The sequence below is a fragment of the Xyrauchen texanus genome, chromosome 38 (genome assembly GCF_025860055.1).
Source record: "Xyrauchen texanus isolate HMW12.3.18 chromosome 38, RBS_HiC_50CHRs, whole genome shotgun sequence".
Classification (NCBI taxonomy): domain Eukaryota; kingdom Metazoa; phylum Chordata; class Actinopteri; order Cypriniformes; family Catostomidae; genus Xyrauchen; species Xyrauchen texanus.
In genome coordinates, this window is record NC_068313.1 from 22,020,759 (window position 1) to 22,039,863 (window position 19,105).

General features: G+C 39.2%; 1 protein-coding gene across 2 annotated transcripts in view; it reads left to right on the forward strand.

Annotated features, from left to right (window-relative positions):
• LOC127632216 (leucine-rich repeat-containing protein 75A-like) overlaps positions 1-19,105 on the forward strand; it is a 42,109-nt gene that overhangs the window by 6,734 nt on the left and 16,270 nt on the right. For both annotated transcript variants that reach the window (XM_052110825.1, XM_052110826.1), the window contains exon 3: positions 9,605-9,717. In XM_052110825.1, coding sequence (XP_051966785.1) covers positions 9,605-9,717 — 113 coding nt within the window. The remainder of the gene's footprint in view (positions 1-9,604; positions 9,718-19,105) is intronic.

The window sequence follows — 19,105 nt, forward strand, 5'->3', positions numbered from 1 at the left end:
AACAACGCAAAATATTTCTAAAATAGAAAGACATTTTAGTGTTAGTGTTTAGTGAGCACATAACGGACTGGGTATGTTAATTTCAACCCACAATCAGAAATGGCAAGCAATTGTATGGTCTGCGAATAATTTTGTAAATACTCAAATGGCCTTAATGGAAAAAAGGTTCCCCACCCTTGCTTTAAATCTAATCCCATGCACACACACACACACACACACACACACACACACACACACACACACACACACACACACACACACACACACACAAAGTGTCTGCATGCTCTATTAATGCATTTCTGTGCATTTCACTGGTATGTTGTATTACATTTAAGTTTTATGAAAGTTGTTTTAAAGCACTGACAGAAAGGCACAGCATAATGACACACAAAATCATACCATTCCAGTGCAGTGAGCATTAAAGAGGATAAAAACCTAGTTGCTAAGGCATGTGTGAGTCGCTGTGAGGTAGAAATTGAGATGAAGAGAAAGCTGAGGGTACAGGCAGATGGAGGTGTACTCGTGGATGAGTCACACATACTAAAGACCAGTCAGCCCTCTTACAAGACTGCTGTTGCTGCTGCACTTAATGAAGCAAGTCAGACACTATATCACACTATAACATCCAGCACAGCTCCTATACAAACACCTGACTTCCACCAAAACAATGCTGTGGATGCTGGCGATTGCTTTCTTTTTGCTTTGCTGCGGATCGTCTCTTCTCTAACAAATGTGGTGTAGTGAATCTCACAAAACCTGTCAAGAACACATTGTAGTTATCCATCACAAAATAAAAGGAAAGAAATAAGAAATTATATTAAGCTAAAAAAATTATGAAAATGAAATATATAAAAAATATGAAGCCTGTTTATACCATTAGGATTATTTGCTTTGTGTCCATCCTGCACTATTCTCATTATCATAATGCAAAAAATCTCATCTTCTAATAATTTGAATATTACAATATAAATTAATGATGTTATTTAGATTAGATAGTGTATATATACTTTAATATTTATATTTACTGTATTATATATATATATATATATATATATATATAATACAGTATTATATATATAATACAGTAAATATTTATTATACATTATCTTGAATCAGCTGATCAGCAGGAGAGCGAGATAAGGGGCAGCCGGAGGCGGCGGTTGGAGAGAGAGACTTTGTTCTGTTCAGCCAGTTCCTGCCTCCTTGCCCATCCTTTATACTGTTACATAGATCTTAACCCCATTGAGCTTTCTTGGGATCAGCTTGACTGTTAGGTGCATGAGAAGTGCCCGACATTATAATATATATATATATATATATATAAGAACCTTTTTCAGCATATGCAGTCAATTTAACTGAATGTAATGAAATGTCAGCTTACAGCTGGAGAGTTAGAGTATGCAAAGATATTTACTTTAAGTGATGTTATTGTCAGTGAAGACTGGCAAGCAAGATGGAGGGAGATAAAGTAAAGATGAGCTCAGTGATGTGATGATGAGAGAGCTGTGCTGTCTGTTATGCTCTCAGAGCTGTCACAGCACGCTGAGTGTATGATTACATTGCCCAGAGACGCACTGTCTGTCTGCGGGGGATGCGCACCAGAGCTGACCAGCAATGTGGCACGGTTAATCTCACCGTCAGCAGCCACTCAGCTTTACCAACATGTACAGTGTGTTTTTTAGACATCTCACTACATCCACAGTCATGTATTTCTGTCTGATCCTCTGCAGAGGTCAAGGCCTATTGCAGTGAAGAGATATGATTGCAGGTTTGATTTACATATTGATGTATTTCAGTACTGATACAGGCACATAAGCACAGACAATGTGTCCTTGATGAAATTTTTTGTTATTGTGATCTAGATAAAAGAGACACGTTTGGAAATCTATTACAACACCTGTATAAAGTCACCCTAAATGGCTTACATTTGTATTTGTATTTATTGCTGATGCGTTTAGGATTTTTGGGAGTAGAATTGATAGGTTTAAGTGACTCTCCCCTGTATTTGTACATTGATAATGTGCAGGCAGGGGCAGGTTTACAATTTCTGAGGGCCCAAGCAACCAACCAACCCAGGGCCCCATTTTGAAAATATTTGCTTAAAAAATGACATACATTGTCTTTTAAATCATAATTTTAAATTCATACTATCAGCTGTTGTAGTCAAGTACATTCAAAATGTTTAATGAAATAAAAATCTAGTTAAAGCTAAATAATGCATGTTTTCAGTTTTTTTCACAATACAGTGATAAAAAAGCAATATTTACCTTAATATATTTTTACAAAACTCTTTTTTTTTGCGTGAATATGGTGTGCAAAACTTCTTCACCCAGTAACATTTTGGAATTCGATTGTTACAGTAAAATTATATCCCAACAATTATTTATAGTTTTCCAGTTTGTCATTATAATATGAAATAGTATTATTATAATTACTTTGAGGATTTGTTGTATACAATAGTAATATATTTCTGTCTTAATAACTGTACTTTCTCCTTGAGCTTATATTCTAATGCTGCAGTGTATTGTTCATTGTTACAAAAGGCTGTATTTTATGCAAGCATTGTAGGCAACATTAATAACAGGAAACATACAAGGCAGAGCAGCCCCTCAGCCCTCTAGAGCAGAAGGGAAAAAAACATTGCAGTTTATCAAATGCTGAAACTTTGCTTGCTGCAGAACAATCTGGAATAATGTTAAACATTGTAACAGTCACCTCTTTGAAACCTGAACTTGTTTAGGACATAAAATCTTTGTGACACCTGCGCTAAAAACAATCTAGATGCAGCACAACGAATGAAACAGAATGCAGGTGTCTCGACATGTGTTTGTAAAGCCTGAATTCTTTTTAATTTGACACAGTGTCTAAAAATGTGCTAGTCCTGCATGAGACACTGAAGAAACAGCGAGACGTGGTGCAGGAGTCAAGGATTTTCATCCTGGCATGTTTACAAAGGAAAACAATGGAAAACAGGGCATACTCACCCAAAAATACTTTCGGTGTGAACGGCCCTTAACTCATCCATTCACGCGTATCTGAGTGAGTTAAAGCGTGTGGGTGTAACAAGTTCGAAAGGCCTGTATATTTTTTCATAAATTACCAGGGGTGGAACGAGTACTGAAAAATAATACTCAAGCAAAAGGACTGTTGCTTCTTAAAAAATGTAGTTTGAGTAGAGTACAGTACCTGTCCTATAAACTACTCAAATAAGAGTAAAAGAGTAGCTCATTTAAAAGTACTCATGAGAAGTGAGTATTGAGTACTGAGTTTCAAAAGCTATGCCCATTTATAATAAAAACTTGCTGCCATTTAAAAATGTAGCACACATACCATAATTTACGTTTCCTTTTATGGCTGTTTGCAAGAAAGAATAAAAAATATAGGTATTTTATAAGTGTTTGTGATTGACAGCTTTAAAAAACATCCCTTATCTATGATACAGTAAACACTACATGAATCTGAATTAAAGATTTAAAAAATTCAAATAAAAGGGCGACATGATTACAGAAATGAAAAGATAAAATAGTTTTTTTCAATATCATAATTTATGAAACAAAATGAAACAAAAAGGAATAATTCACTCAAAAATTTAAATTCTCTCATTATATAGTCACCCTTATGCCATCCCGGGTGTGTATGTCATTCTTTCATCAGCAGAACAAACATTATGATTTTTAGAAGAATATTTTATCTCTTTTGGTCCATACAATGAGTGAATGGTCCCAAAATTTGAAGCTCCAAAAATCACATTTGTCAGCATAAAAGTAATCCATGTGACTCCAGTGGTTAAATCTATGACTTCAGAAGTGATATGATGGGTTGGGTGAGAAACAGATCAACATTTAATCCATTTTTGCTATAAATTCTCTTCTCTGCTCAGTCAATCTCCACGTTAACTTTCACTTTCTTCTTCTTTTGTTTTTTGGTGATTCACATTCTTCATGCATATCACCATCTACTGGGCAGGGAGAAGAATTTCTAACAAAAGCCAAGCCAAGGCACTCAAAGATCTGCACTCAGCTACCGACCTCGCTCTCAGGGCCACGAAGGTCACAGCGCAGTCACTCGGGTAGGCGATGGCCACACTTGTGGTTCTGGAACGTCATCTGTGGCTGAACTTGGTTCTAGATGCGTGAGACAGACAAGACACGCTTTCTCGACACCCCTGTCTCCCAGTTTGGCCTCTTAGCCGACACCGTCACCCAGCAGTTCTCCTCGGTGAAAAACCAGACGGAGGCCATCTCACACATTCTGCCCCACCGCAGGGTCGAGTCTTTTCTCAGCACCAGAGCCTCGGGACGCACCTTTGCCTCCTGACGCCATACTACCTGCTCCGCCCCTGAGAGTTTACAAAGTTTAAAGTACACAAAAGTACTGTATAAAGTTTCTGCTAAATGACTAAATGTCAATGTACTAAACTACACAGACAAAACTAAGACTGAAATGACATACAAAAAAGTTTGGGGTCTATGCGTTTAGCAATTTTGGCGAATTAATTGCACAAGTTCAATGCTTACTGTTGGGTTTTAAAACAAACCTCTTACCAGAATGCTTAATAAAGATCAATTCAGTGCTGAATACTAAGCACTGTAGCTACAGATAATTGGTAATCTGGTCATGTGTGGTCAGTACCTTCTGATAGAGTGCTGTGCACTGAATCTGCTTTATTTCTTATGTTATTAATACTGTCATTGTTATTACAGTAATACACCTCTGAACATTTCAGTTGCGATTACCGAGACAAGACAAAATTAATGTGATGATGGATCCATTGTGATGGTATGTTTATTCATAGATGGAATTATGGGCTGTAACCCTAACAGCATGTCAGTGGAGTTGATGAAAAGTTTTTGGGAGGTATGAAGCACGTCATCAACTTTTGAGAGGCAGAAAAGTTGGTTTGTAACCTTGCTGAAAACTAATAACCAAGGTTTCACCTTTGCAGGTCTTAATATTGTGTTCTGAGTGGTCAATCGATTCTTGTAGATAGATAGAAAAGACAGAAAGTGTGATAGATAGATAGACAGACAGACAGACTGGTAAGGACTTCAGTATCGGACACTTTGTCCTGCCATCTGATTTGAGTGATTGAGCTGTCATGCATGACTCTGGTAGACAGTCCACGTCTCGCAGGCTTACAGCAGGGTTGGAAGCACCACTACTTGGCAGACCTACAGCTTCGTGGGTAGGCTGATCCTTCGATCCATCCATCAGGGGTCGTAGGACTTGCTCTGGTCCACCCAGGGAGGAGCGGCTGTTATCCGCCAGAGGGTGGATGTGTGATCGAGGACCAGACAACGGCATGTCTGGGAACTGGCGAGCAAGTTTTTTTCTCTCTCTCTCACTGTCGCTCTTGCCTTGCCCTTGCCCTTTCCCTCTCCTCTCCTCTTTTTTTTTTTTTTTTTTCTCTCCCCTTGTCCCCCTCCCCAGCTCTAGGGGGCAAGGAAAAGGCCGGAAGGGCAGCGGAAAGGGGGGTGTACGTCATACCAGGGGTTCCCCGGCCTAAGGCAAAGGAGAAAGGAGTGTGACAAGGAGGAGGGCTAATCAGCTGAGGAGAGGGATGAGTGCAGCAAGATGCAGCAGTTCGAGAGAGAGATAGAGAGCCACACACAGCTGCCATGTTCGTGTTTGTGTTGTGTGTCTTTTTGTTTAATTAAAATATTACTTTGACTGTTCAGCCAGTTCCCGCCTCTTCCTTTCCCATTTTAACCTTGTTACATAGCGCCATGTAAGTTCAGGAGGGGAGAGCTCCCATAAGACTGTGGACCATAGAGTGTTTTGAGGGCTTCATAGATCTGCTTAGAGTTGTTCCTGTCTGCATACGCCTGTATTTCATCTGCTTTGGCACTCAGCCATGAGTCCTGTATTTTGCACAGTTTGTTCTGTACTGTTCTGCGAGCGTTGATGAAGGCAGCCTTCTTTGCCGCTGAGGATGGAACGTTCTGATGGGCACAATGCAGGTGGTGCTTTTCAGCAAGTTCTGCATCATTTTTGTCAAACCAGTCTTGCATGTGGCGGGCCCCAATACCTTCGGTGCAGCTGTATGGAAAGTGTTGCGGAATCGCTCCCAGTCTTTCTCAGCGTCTTCCTCAAGACGAAGATCAGAAAACTCATTCTTTAGGTTTCCGCTAGATTTTCAGTGATGCTGCTGTTCTTCAGCTTCACCACATTGATCCTTTTGAAGAACTTACAGCCTTGTGGTTGTCTCTTTGGCATTATACAGAGCTTTATATGATACTATGAGCCTGTGATCCATCCAACAATCAGCGCCACACATAGCCTTTGTCACCCTGATATCTTGTCTGTGCCTTCTCCTGATGATGATGTAGTCGATCAGATGCCAGTGCTTGGAGCAGGGATGCATCCATGAAGTCCTGTTACAGGTAGGGAGGTGGAAGGCTGTGTTCTGATCAGAAAGTAATGTGCTGCAGGAGTAACAGGCCATTGCTGTTGCACTTTCCCACTCTATTTTTCCTGATGACTCCTTCCCATCCGACTCTTGCATTAAAGTTGCAAAGCAGGATCAGCTTGACTGCGGTGCATTAATGATAGGAGGGTATCTAGTGCTTTGTAGAATTATCCTTCACATCCTCTGTGTTGGTCATTGTGGGAGCAGATACGCTGCTCAGAGTAGATTGTCTTCCTTTTTGAAGCGGGTGCTGCATTGTCATGAGGCGGTCATTCACACCCATGGGGAGGCTAACAAGTTTCTGAATAAGATGTTTCTTGGTGGTGAAGCCAACTCCAGATTTGCAATGCTCATCACTGTTGCAGCCTCTCCAGAACAATGTATTTCCTCCAATGTATAGCCTGACTTGGATAGCTGTCTTTCATTATCAAGGTGAGCTTTGTTAAGGGCTGCAATGTCAATGTTGTAGCACGTGAGATTAATTTAGAATTTTTTATGAAAAGGCACATTTTGTTCAAGTCATGTAGTGGAACACTGAGAAAACTTTTTTTACCTTGAAAAATGTGTTTGAAAACTTTTTGAAATGAATGGAAGATAATTAAATTGTTTACATTCTCAGGTATTCAAGTTGCAAATTGCAATAAAAGTATTATAATATCTTTTACTCGATGGTTACACCACATCACACATGAATTTTTTATTTGTAAATGTTTTTAGAAATGTATGATTCCAAATTTGACACCAAGATTACATTTCTGAGAACATGACACATGTTTTAAACTACATTTTTTTAAAATATTCACATGTTTTAAACTACATTTCTTAAGATCAAATGGATAATTCAAAAAACAAATTTTGTCATAATTTACATTTTTTTTTATGTTTTACCTTTGTGAGCCTAAACAGACAATTAATAGACTTCTGTTTTGTTTACCTTTACAAAAATTAATCATGGTTTCACTACAGTAACTATAACTTAACCATATCATTTAGTAAAACATAGTTATCACACAATTACTAATGGTTACTTATACAATATTACTGTAGTAAAACCATCACCAGCCACAAATATATATTTTTTTACTACAATATTAGTTTAGTAAAACCATGGTTAACTTAACATGGTTGAATTTACTCCAGAAGCTGTTTCACTGATTTTCTTTTGAATATCTCTGCAAGGCACTGATACCTATTGTTTGAACAAGCCTTGTGAATAGGGATGGGTGGATCGATCCTGAAGTATTGATACTTCTGTTACTGTTGTTGTATCAAATATATCAGTCCTCACAAAAATATAGATTCTACAAAAATTCTAAATAGGGATATTATTGTTTGGTTACCATAAATATGAATAATAATTATAGCTCCAAAGTGAAATAAAAAGGATTAGGCCATATTAGCAAATACTTTTGCAGGATGGGAACTATTTCTTCTTCTGCTCATCTTAACATGCATGCTGAAAGACATTTTAAAGTAAATTTTAAAATAAATTAGATATTTTTTCATAGAAATTGTATTATCCCTATAAATAAAAGATTGGAACCATGGCTGTAAAATGTTCAGAAAATTATTCCCTTCTTGAGACACGTTTTTTTTTTTCGTGAGTGGTTTTTGAGAAATGTATGTAGCTAATGTTCTTACTATGAAAATCTGTACCGTAATATCCGATGTAGTGCTTTGCACACGATAATATTGTTATAATCAGTATGAAATGCATAGTTTATTACACAGTTCCTTATTGCTCTCTGCTGGTCTGTTACTGGGATGGTGGGGTTTATGCACATTGTGTATATAATATGTATAATTTATGAAAATAGGTAAATAAATTTGACAGGATGACTTGGTTTCATCAATTTTATTATTTATAGCCTACATTTATACTGCATTTAATGTTCAATGAGGCAAAGTACATTTTATTTGTATTTTTGCATCTGTGCTGAGAGTATGTAACGTTTTATATAATTAATTTCTTGTGATATGGTGATGCGAGTATTCTCATTTATGCTAGTGAGACTGGAGCTGGTGAAGAAACCACACCAGTGCTGCATTTGAGCATATAAACTCAAAAGAGACTGCAGCCTGAGTAGCTGAATCGGTTTGGAAAAGATTATAAATAATTTCTGTGTGCATTATATTGTGACTCGTTGGAAAGAAGCATTATTCAAGGCAAGTGTATACTAAAGTAATAGCCTCAAAGCTACCCTGCAGTGAAGAAGTTTCTGGCTAATCACTCCGCACACATCCGTGTCCCACATGAGAAGCATATTTAGGGCTTATAAAGCGAGATGCATATCAAAGGTTACTGCATCGCATGACAGAAATTAATTCGGACATGGCAGGCATAAGAGCATTAAAAATAAAGGTGCATCTTTAAAATATATGCATCGTTCTTAACATGTTGTGTCGATGACTTCGAATTGTTGGCTAAATGATCAAAGCATCGATTCAGATCCATGGATTGTTACACCCCTAGTTTTCAGTATATTTCTTTAAAATAGTAAGGGATTTTTTTATCCCCTTTTCTTCCCAATTTGCAATGCCCAATTCCCACTACTTAGTAGGTCCTCGTGGTGGCACGGTTCCACACCTCAATCCGGGTGGTGGAGGACAAGTCTCAGTTGCCTCCATTTCTGCGACAGTCAATCCGCAAATCTTATCATGTGGCTCGTTGTGCATGACTCTGCAGAGACTCGCAGCATGTGGAGGCTCATGCTACTTTCCGCGATCCACGCACAACTTACCACGTGCCCCATTGAGAGCAAGAACCACTAATCGTGACCACAAGGAGGTTACCCCATGGGACTCTACCCTCCCTAGCAACCAGGCCAATTTGACTGCTTAGGAGACCTGGCTGGAGTCACTCAGCACACCCTGGATTCAAACTCGCAACTCCAGGGGTGGAAGTCAGCGTCAATACTCACTGAGCTACACAGGCTCCCAGTAAGGACATTTTCAAACATTTTGCCCTCATTAAAACCAGTACAAGCATTCACTCACACACGTACAGAGCCTCAGCTGGTGTAAAGATAGAGCCAGAGAGAGTCTGTGGCATGTTGTTCAGTCCATATACCTCCTCTGTTGTCAAATAAATTTGTATTTTACCTTGAGGAACCAGAGTCCCGATCTTATTCCAGTCCCCATTAACCTGCTTTGTTTTATGACTTGAGTGATGCCCTCTCTCTGTCTGTGTTTTAGGAGGGGGACGCTCTGGGTGCCATGGAGAAGGTGTGCCGTCAGCTGACCTACCACCTGAGCCCACACTCACAGTGGAGACGGCAGGGGCTGCTAAAGAGGAAGCCGCAGTCCTGGTGAGAAAACTGAACAGACAGGCAGAGAGGGGGCTTAGATTTAGGCAGGGAGGGCATCTGCTGTCTTACTTTCCTCATAAATTAAAATGGCTTAGTTTACCATGCATGCATGTCACCTCCTCTTTCTTCTCTCGTCTCTTCTCCTCTTATGTCTATTCTCATCTCGTCTCTTCTTGTCTTCATGTCTTTTCTCGTCTCGTTTATTCTTTTCACAGCTATTCTCATCTTGTCTCTTCTCTTCATGTCTCATCATGTCTTGTTTCTTCTCATCTTGTCTCAACTCTTCACATCTCATCTCTTCACTTATCACCTCTTTATGCCTAGTCTCTTGTCTCTTCTTGTTTTGTTTCTTCTTTATGTCCCTTTTCTTCTTGTCCCTTGTCTATTCTCTTCATGTCTCTTTTCTTGACTCTTCTCTTGTCATCTCTGGTCGTCTCGTCTTTTCTATTTCATCTCTTCATGTGTCATCTATCCGTACGTCTTATCTCATCTTGTCTCTTCTCATCTCGACTCATCTCTTCTTTATGTTTCTTCACATCTCTTCTTTTCTCATCTCATCTGTTCATGGCTCATCTCTTCTCTTCACGTCTCTTCTTATCTCGTCTTTTCATTTCTTTTTCTTCTCTTCACATCAAGATATTTTGTATTGAGTTCATATTGAAATCTCAGACTTTTGATTGCAGAAAATTTGAGCACAGTGTGAGACTCTCTAGAGGAGACACATATACTGTAAGATTACTGTGGTCCTTTTCTTAAGAGAAAAAATTGAGAAACAGGAGAAAGCAAAAGTCTCCATTTGTTCTCCATCTAATCTCATTGCTGTCTACTAGAAGCATTTGAAATATTAAAGAGATCGAATTGTTCCTTCAGTATACATCAGTAATTTGGCATAACTACTGTACCTCCATTTCACATCTTTTAAGCTACATAAATTGGATTGATGATGGACATGGCCTCCAGCCCACACACACTTTAGTCTAGTTGCTCGCAAGTGCCTCACATTGTTCATTAATTAAAGTGATTTGTTGGTATGAAAATAAAAGGCTACCTGGCTTTGCAGAGCAGCCAGTCAAAATGAATCATCACTCTGCCAGTTGTTTGTGTACTGATTCAACCCTGTGGGATTAATTATGTTTTTAAAAATCGCATCGCTAATGGTGCGACTCATTTGAGGTTTGGGTCCTACACTCCTGATATCCCCAAATTGTTTTACTGGATAATATCTAATGTTGCATTACAACTAGAGCAGCTGTGTATACCAAATATCATCACCTGTGAATGAGCACCTCAAAAGGGCTTTTAGAGGTCTGTAATCCTTTCATTGATGAGAAAAGCAGTGTTTATTCTGTAGAGTCAGTGAATAAGAGAGCTGTTGGCTCTCACAGCGTGCCGTGTGGTCTTTCACTAACACATGCTTCTGTGGCGTAGACTCATACTTATGTGGCTCCTTTCCAGCTGCCATTAATATAGTCATAACAGAGATTGCATGTGTGTAATGGCTAAATGAGAAGATACTGGGCTAAATTTTTTCCCTTAACTCACTAGTGCTGTGCCTGAACCATGTCTATAATGACTTATGGAAGAATGAAACAAATACGCTATGTGCCGAATGAAATACTAGCTCACGATTTACTAAACACTGCAGTATATACGGTATAATACGTAAATATATATTTTTTTTTATAGTAAGCGAAACAGAATTCTTTATTCCTTGATAAACCTTTCAAACAGTACATTGTTATCACATGATGTCACTACTTTTATCACATGACATGACCTTATGACATTCCATGTTTAATTCGGCCAGTGCCGTTCAGTTATCTGGGTAATAAAAACCTTTTTGATCCATTTTTGTGTAAGAATTTATTTTGGCAGCCCGGTCAAATAATGAGTCATGAAAGAGATGCCAAAAAATGTGCATTGTGGCATATAGTATTCCACGCTGTAAGCTGCTCATTTTGGCAAAATAGTAGGTCATCCGGGTATTGTGTGCATACAAAAATGTCCACAGTATACAGTACATACTATATACAGTATACTGCATCAGTAGTAAGAAAGAGTATTATGGTAGTATTCTGAGCATAGCCACGGTCTGCCAGAATTTAACTTATTGGCAGAATCATGACATTGGCTGCTACTGTTCTCATACAATTTGTGATTAAGCTGGAATGTGAAGGCATGTTCTATGTGGGACCAATTCAATACATGCTCCTTCTTATCCCTTTGGTTGTGTTTAATCTTAGATGGGTGTTTTTTGTTGACTGAATCACACCACACATGGCTCTACATTTGTTATTCTGATCAGTGTAGTGTCTGCATCATTTAGTGCTCTGTGGGTTATTGTCACAGATGTGAATGCAGCTGTTTGGGTAAAAAGGGAAGGTTTCTCCGACAACGCTCTCACCTCTCTGCTGGGCTTGTTGACGATTCTCGCGTGTCTCTGTGGGTTTCTCTACATGACCCTTCTCAAGTGCCTTTGTTTTTTCTACCTGAACTCAGTTTGTACTGACGTGAATTCAGCCGACAAGTATATTGGGAAGTAGGTGTGAAATTGGAGTTTAAATGTATTCATTTATTTGCCATCACCACCTGATGATGCACATAAGAAAGAAATTTCACAAACGAGAGGCCAATTAGAGATAAAGTTTATCATTATCCATGATGCTTTCAACATTAAAAGTAAGACTGATTCTTCAAATTCAGAACAGTCCATAATTTAATTTGGATTTTGGATATTCGTCATCGGTGTCGAACCTTTATGAGGGCATTTTTTAAAAACACTGTTTTATGATTCCATTTACTTTTTTTACACCCATTTTAAGTAAGGTTGTCACCTTTACATTTAAATCAGCAAACTTTATTTTGTTTAGTGTGAATGTATTTCACCCTGTTTACACCGAACATGAGTGGCAAAAAGTAATAGAACCCATTAGAATCAAGAATGATTTCTACACTGGAAGCATCTGTTGTGTGTTTTCACACAACGGATGCATTTTGCGCTGCTCACGCTGGCGCTGTTACTGCCAACAACACAAAAAAATGGTTTAGAACGTTTGTGTCAGCACATCCAGTGTGGACAACCTCAAGCCGTTGCGTACACGCCGTGTGTAGACATGATGTTAGGCTTTAAAAAATTATTTGAAAATCAATATTCCAGATGTTACGAGGGAATTCATAATAGTGGCATAATATGCTCCTACATTTTGAATTTCAGTGACATTTTTGCACCAAGCCCCAATTACATTTTTAACCTGTAACACTGTGTTTCAGACTCTGCTCAGATTTGCCAAGATACCAAACTCTGCAATCAAAAGTCAAAGACTTCAATATGATTTCTAACATTTTAAATCAAATTCTTTCATGATCAAATTGCATGAGCTATGCTATTCACAATAATTTTATCAATATTTTACTTACAGTATCTCACAAAAGTGAGGACACCCCTCACATATTTGTAAATATTTGATTATATCTTTTCATGTGACAACACTGAAGAAATGACACTTTGCTACAATGTAAAGTAGTGAGTGTACAGCTTGTATAACAGTGTAACTTTGCTGTCCCCTCAAAATGACTCAACACACAGCCATTAATGTCTAAACCGCTGGCAACAAAAGTGAGTACACCCCTAAGTGAAAATGTCCAAATTGGGCCCAATTAGCCATTTTCCCTCACCGGTGTCATGTGACTCGTTAGTGTTACAAGGTCTCAGGTGTGAATGGGGAGCAGGTGTGTTAAATTTGGTGTCATCGCTCTCACACTCCCTCAAACTGGTCACTGGAAGTTCAACATGGCACCTCATGGCAAAGAACTCTCTGAGGATCTGAAAAAAAGAATTGTTGCTCTACATAAAGATGGCCTAGGCTATAAGAAGATTGACCCAAGACCCTGACACTGAGCTGCAGCATGGTGGCCAAGACCATACAGCGGTTTAACAGGACAGGTTCCACTCAGAACAGGCCTCGCCATGGTCGACCAAAGAAGTTGAGTGCATGTGCTCACCGTCATATCCAGAGGTTGTCTTTGGGAAATAGACGTATGAGTGCTGCCAGCATTGCTGCAGAGGTTGAAGGGGTGGGGGGTCAGCCTTTCAGTGCTCAGACCATAGGCCGCACACTGCATCAAATTGGTCTGCATGGCATCGTCCCAGAAGAAAGCCTCTTCTAAAGATGATGCACAAGAAAGCTCGCAAACAATTTGGTGTAGACAAGCAGACTAAGGACATGGATTACTGGAACCATGTCCTGTGGTCTGATGAGACCAAGATAATCTTATTTGGTTCAGATGGTGTCAAACGAGTGTGGCGGCAACCAGATAAGGAGAACAAAGACAAAGGTCTTGCCTACAGTCAAGCACGGTGGTGGGAGAGTCATGGTCTGGGGCTGCATGAGTGCTGCCGGCACTGGGGTTCAGTTCATTGAGGGAACCATGAATGCCAACATGTACTGTGACATACTAAAGCAGAGCATGATCCCCTCCCTTTGGAGACTGGGCCACAGGGCAGTATTTCAGCATGATAACGACCCCAAACACAACTCCAAGACGACCACTGCCTTGCTAAAGATGCTGAAGGTGAAGGTGATGTACTGGCCAATCTCTCCAGACCTAAACCCTATTGAGCATCTGTGGGGCATCCTCAAACACAAGGTGGAAGAGCACAATGTCTCTAACATCCACCAGCTCTGTGATGTTGTCATGTAGGAGTGGAAGAGGACTCCAGTGGCAACCTGTGAAGCTCTGGTGAAATCCATGCCCAAGAGGGTTAAAGCAGTGCTGTAAAATAATGGTGGCCACACTAAATATTGACATTTGGGCCCAATTTGGACATTTTCACTTAGGGGTGTACTCACTTTTGTTGCTAGCGGTTTAGACATTAATGGCTGTGTGTTGAGTTATTTTGAGGGGACAGCAAATTTACACTGTTATACAAGCTGTACACTCACTAATTTACATTGCAGCAAAGTGTCATTTCTTCAGTGTTGTCACATGAAAAGATAATATCAAATATTTACAAAAATGTGAGGGGTGTACTCACTTTTGTGAGATACTGTATATTATGTAAATATTTGTCTTAATTGTTTCTATTTCAAGGAATATTAAGTGAAATATCTAAAACAACATTTGTACATACAAGGAATTTAACAGAGAACTTAATCAAGTCTCCTGAGCTATGAAAAAGGAGCCTCTGAGTAATAAATTTTTTTCTCTGTGTGTTATATTTTTAATTTCAGTTTATTTTTTATTTAATCCACCCTCTGTAGTCTTGTGTCTGCTAAATACTAACATGACCTTTGCCCTCTTCCAGCGTTCAGACAATATCTCAGACAGGTTTCAAATTTTCTCTTTGAACATTCACACATAACAGATGCTCGAGTGTACATATGGTACACATGTGTTTATGTGAGCATTGCATTACTCTTAGTTTGTTAAAAGTTATATTAGCAGCCACATTTATTATGTCTAATTTACCATTTAACTTAGAATCAGAAATTATAACTTTGCAACAGATGTGTTGATCTGTTACATAGTTTACCTGAGAACACAATAACTTAAATACATACTGAATTGGTATACATTGTGGTTTATTTATTAGCACAGCATTATACATTAGGGGTACTGCAGTGACAAGAGTGACTAATAATATTTTCAACACATTTGCACTGGTTTAGGATGTCTCCAAAATTGATTAAATTCATTATTTTCCTCAAAATTCTACAAACAATATTCCCATAATGACAACGAGAGAGAAGTTTGTTTGAAAAAATCTGCAAATTTAGTAAAAATAAAAAACTAAACAAATCACATGTAAGTATTCACAGCCTTTGCCATGACACTCATAATTGAGCTCAGGTGCATCCTGTTTCCACTGATCATCCTTGAGATGTTTCTACAACTTGATTGGAGTCCACCTGTGTTAAATTCAGTTGATTGGACATTATTTGGAAAGGCACACACCTGTCTATATAAGGTCCCACAGTTAACAGTGCATGTCAGAGCACAAACCAAACAATGAAGTCCATGGAATTGTCTGTAGTCCTCCGAGACAAGATTGTATCGAGGCACAGATCTGGGGAAGGGTACAGAAAAATTTCTGCAGCATTGAAGATCCCAATGAGCACAGTGGCCTCCATCATCCATACATTTTGGAATCACCAGGACTCTTCCTAGAGCTGGCCACCTGGCCAAACTGAGCGATCGGGGGAGAAGGGCCTTAGTCAGGGAGGTGACCAAGAACCCGATGGTCACTCTGACAGAGCTCCAGCGTTTCTCTGTGGAGAGAGGAGAACCTTCCAGAAGAACAACCATCTCTGCAGCACTCCACCAATCAGGCCTGTATAGTAGAGTGACCAGACAGAAGCCACTCCTCAGTAAAAGGCACATGACAGCCAGCCTGGAGTTTGCCAAAAGGCACCTGAAGGACTCTCAGACCATGAGAAACAAAATTCTCTGGTCTGATGAAACAAAGATTGAACCCTTTGGCCTGAATGGCAAGCGTCATGGTTGGAGGAAACCAGGCACCGCTCATCACCTGGCCAATACCATCCCTACAATGAAGCATGGTGGTGGCAGCATCATGCTGTGGGGATGTTTTTCAGCGGCAGGAACTGGGAGACAGGTCAGGATCGAGGGAAAGATGAATGTAGCACTGTACAGCGACATCCTTGATGAAAACCTACTCCAGAGTGCTCTGGACCTCAGACTGGGGCGAAGGTTCATCTTCCAACAGGACAACGACCCTAAGCACACAGCCAAGATAACAAAGGAGTGGCTACGGGACAGCTCCGTGAAGGTCCTTGAGTGGCCTTGCCAGAGACAGACTTGAACCCGATTGAACATCTCTAGAGAGATCTGAAAATGGCTGTGCACCGACGCTTCCCATCCAGCCTGATGGAGCTTGAGAGGTCCTGCAAAGAAGAATGGGAGAAACTGCCCAAAAATAGGTGTGCCATGCTTGTAGTATCATACTCCAAAAGACTTGATGCTGTAATTGGTGCCAAAGGTGCTTCAACAAAGTATTGAGCAAAGGCTTTGAATACTTATGTACATGTGATTTTTTTTGTTTTGTTTTGTTTTTTATTTTTTATAAATTTGCAAAGATTTTAAACAAATTTCTTTCACGTTGTCATTATGTTTGTAGAATTTTGAAGAAAATAATTAATTGAATCCATTTTGTAATAAGGCTGTAACATAACAAAATGTGGGAAAAGTGAAGCGCTGTGAATACTTTCCGGATGCACTGTATACTGTGTTAAATGCATTTGTGAATGTAAGACCAAATGGATTGATATGGGAGCCATATTACTACAAAACTATATTTGTAAAATATTTTATTAAGATTGAAGTATAAGGCAGAGGTGTATACTGAAATAGTTTCATGCATAATTGGATAGCTTCTTGTGTGGATGGTGGAGACACAAGACCTGTTGAAATAAACGTGATGTGCCATAAACCTAAACTCAGCAAAAAAAGAAACATCCTTTTTTCTGGAGTCTGTATTTTAAAGATAATTTTTTTAAAAATCCAAATAACTTCACAGATCTTTATTGTAAAGGGTTTAAACAATATTTTCCAGTCTTCTTCGATGAACCATAAACAATTAATGAGCATGCACCTGTGGAACGGTCGTTAAGACACTAACATCTTACAGACGGTATGCAATTAAGGTCACAGTTCTAAAAACGTAGGACACTAAAAAGACCTTTCTACTGACTGAAAAACACCAAAAGAAAGATGCCCAGGGTCCCTGCTCATCTGCATGAACATGCCTTAGGCATGCTGCATGGAGGTATGAGGATTGCAGATGTGGCCAGGGCAATACATTTTAATGTCCGTACTGTGAGACGCCTAAGACAGCGCTACAGGGAGACAGGAAGGACAGCTGATCGTCCTCGCAGTGGCAGACCACATGTAACAACACCTGCACAGGATTGGTACATCCGAATATCACACCTGCAAGGCAAGGAACAGGATGGCAACAACAACTGCCCAAGTTACACCTGGAAAGCACAATCCCTCCATCAGTGCTCAGACTGTCTGAAAGAGTCTGAGAGAGGCTGGACTGAGGACTTGTAGGCCTGTTGTAAGGCCGATCCTTACCAGACATCACTGGCAACAACGTCGCCTATGGGCACAAACCCACCTTCGCTGGCACATACAAGACTTGTAAAAAGTACCCTTCACCGACAAGTCACAGTTTTGTCTCACCAGGGGTGATGGTCAGACTCCTGTCTATCGCTGAAGGAATGAGGGTTACACAGAGGCCTGTACTCTGAGCGGGATCGATTTGGAGGTGGAGGGTCCATCATTGACTGGGGCGGTCAGTTACCCCCCATTCATTGACACATTATTACATTTTTGTATGTCACATGTTTGTGAAACTTGTTCAGTTTATGTCTTAGTTGTTGAATCTTTTTATGTTCATACAAATATGTACACATGATAAGATTGCTGAAAATAAAAGCTGTTGAAAGTGAGAGGACGTTTCTTTTTTTGCTGATTTTATATTCAGTGAATGACCTTTAAGGTTTTGTTAGTTTTATGGCTGGACTGAAATATGAAATGCATGCTATTCATCTGGTCTGCATGTGTTACAGTGTCTGCAGTCTGGTGTATATCTCCCTTATCTGACACGCCCAATTCAGGTTGTGGAGTCTCTACTAACGTGCTATTGAGTTTAATCAGGTGTGTTTGATTGGGGAGATATCCAAAATGTGTATTGTTGGGGGGCCTTCAGGAACAGGCTTTAAAGAATAGTTCACCCAAAAATGAAAATTCTATTATCATATACTCATACTTATGTTGTTACACTCTCTGATTACACCATTCACTTTCCTTGTTTGGTAAATACTGTAGACACCATGAAAGTGAATGGTTACTGAAAATGAATGTGCGTAGGATAAATGACCAAAGTTCAGCCATGCAGCTCTATGTGATACAAGCTGAAAGGGTCTTTTTTATCTGTTAGACAGTCCATTCACTCATATGTGACATGTTAACTAATCAGCTTGCATGGTGTAAGCTAGTGTTGTCACGATAACAAAACTTATAGTGGGTACTTATACCAGTGAATTTTCATGGTTCAATATACCATTATTGATACCAAAGCACATATAATCTAATATGGTCATGTGCTATTGAACACACGCCTCTAGCCTATTTAAAAATGTACATTTAAATGTAAATAAATTAAAGTTTTTTAATGGTGTAAACATTGCTTAAGTGTTCAAGTATTTTATTTTACCCCAAATCCTGTTTTCCATTTTATTAAATTTTTTTAGAATTCCAAATTCTAAAGTTTAATTTAATTTAATCATAAAAATAGTGTTTAATATCTAATAGTGTCTAAAACTTAATAACTTTTCAGCATACCATTGCATATTTTGTTTTA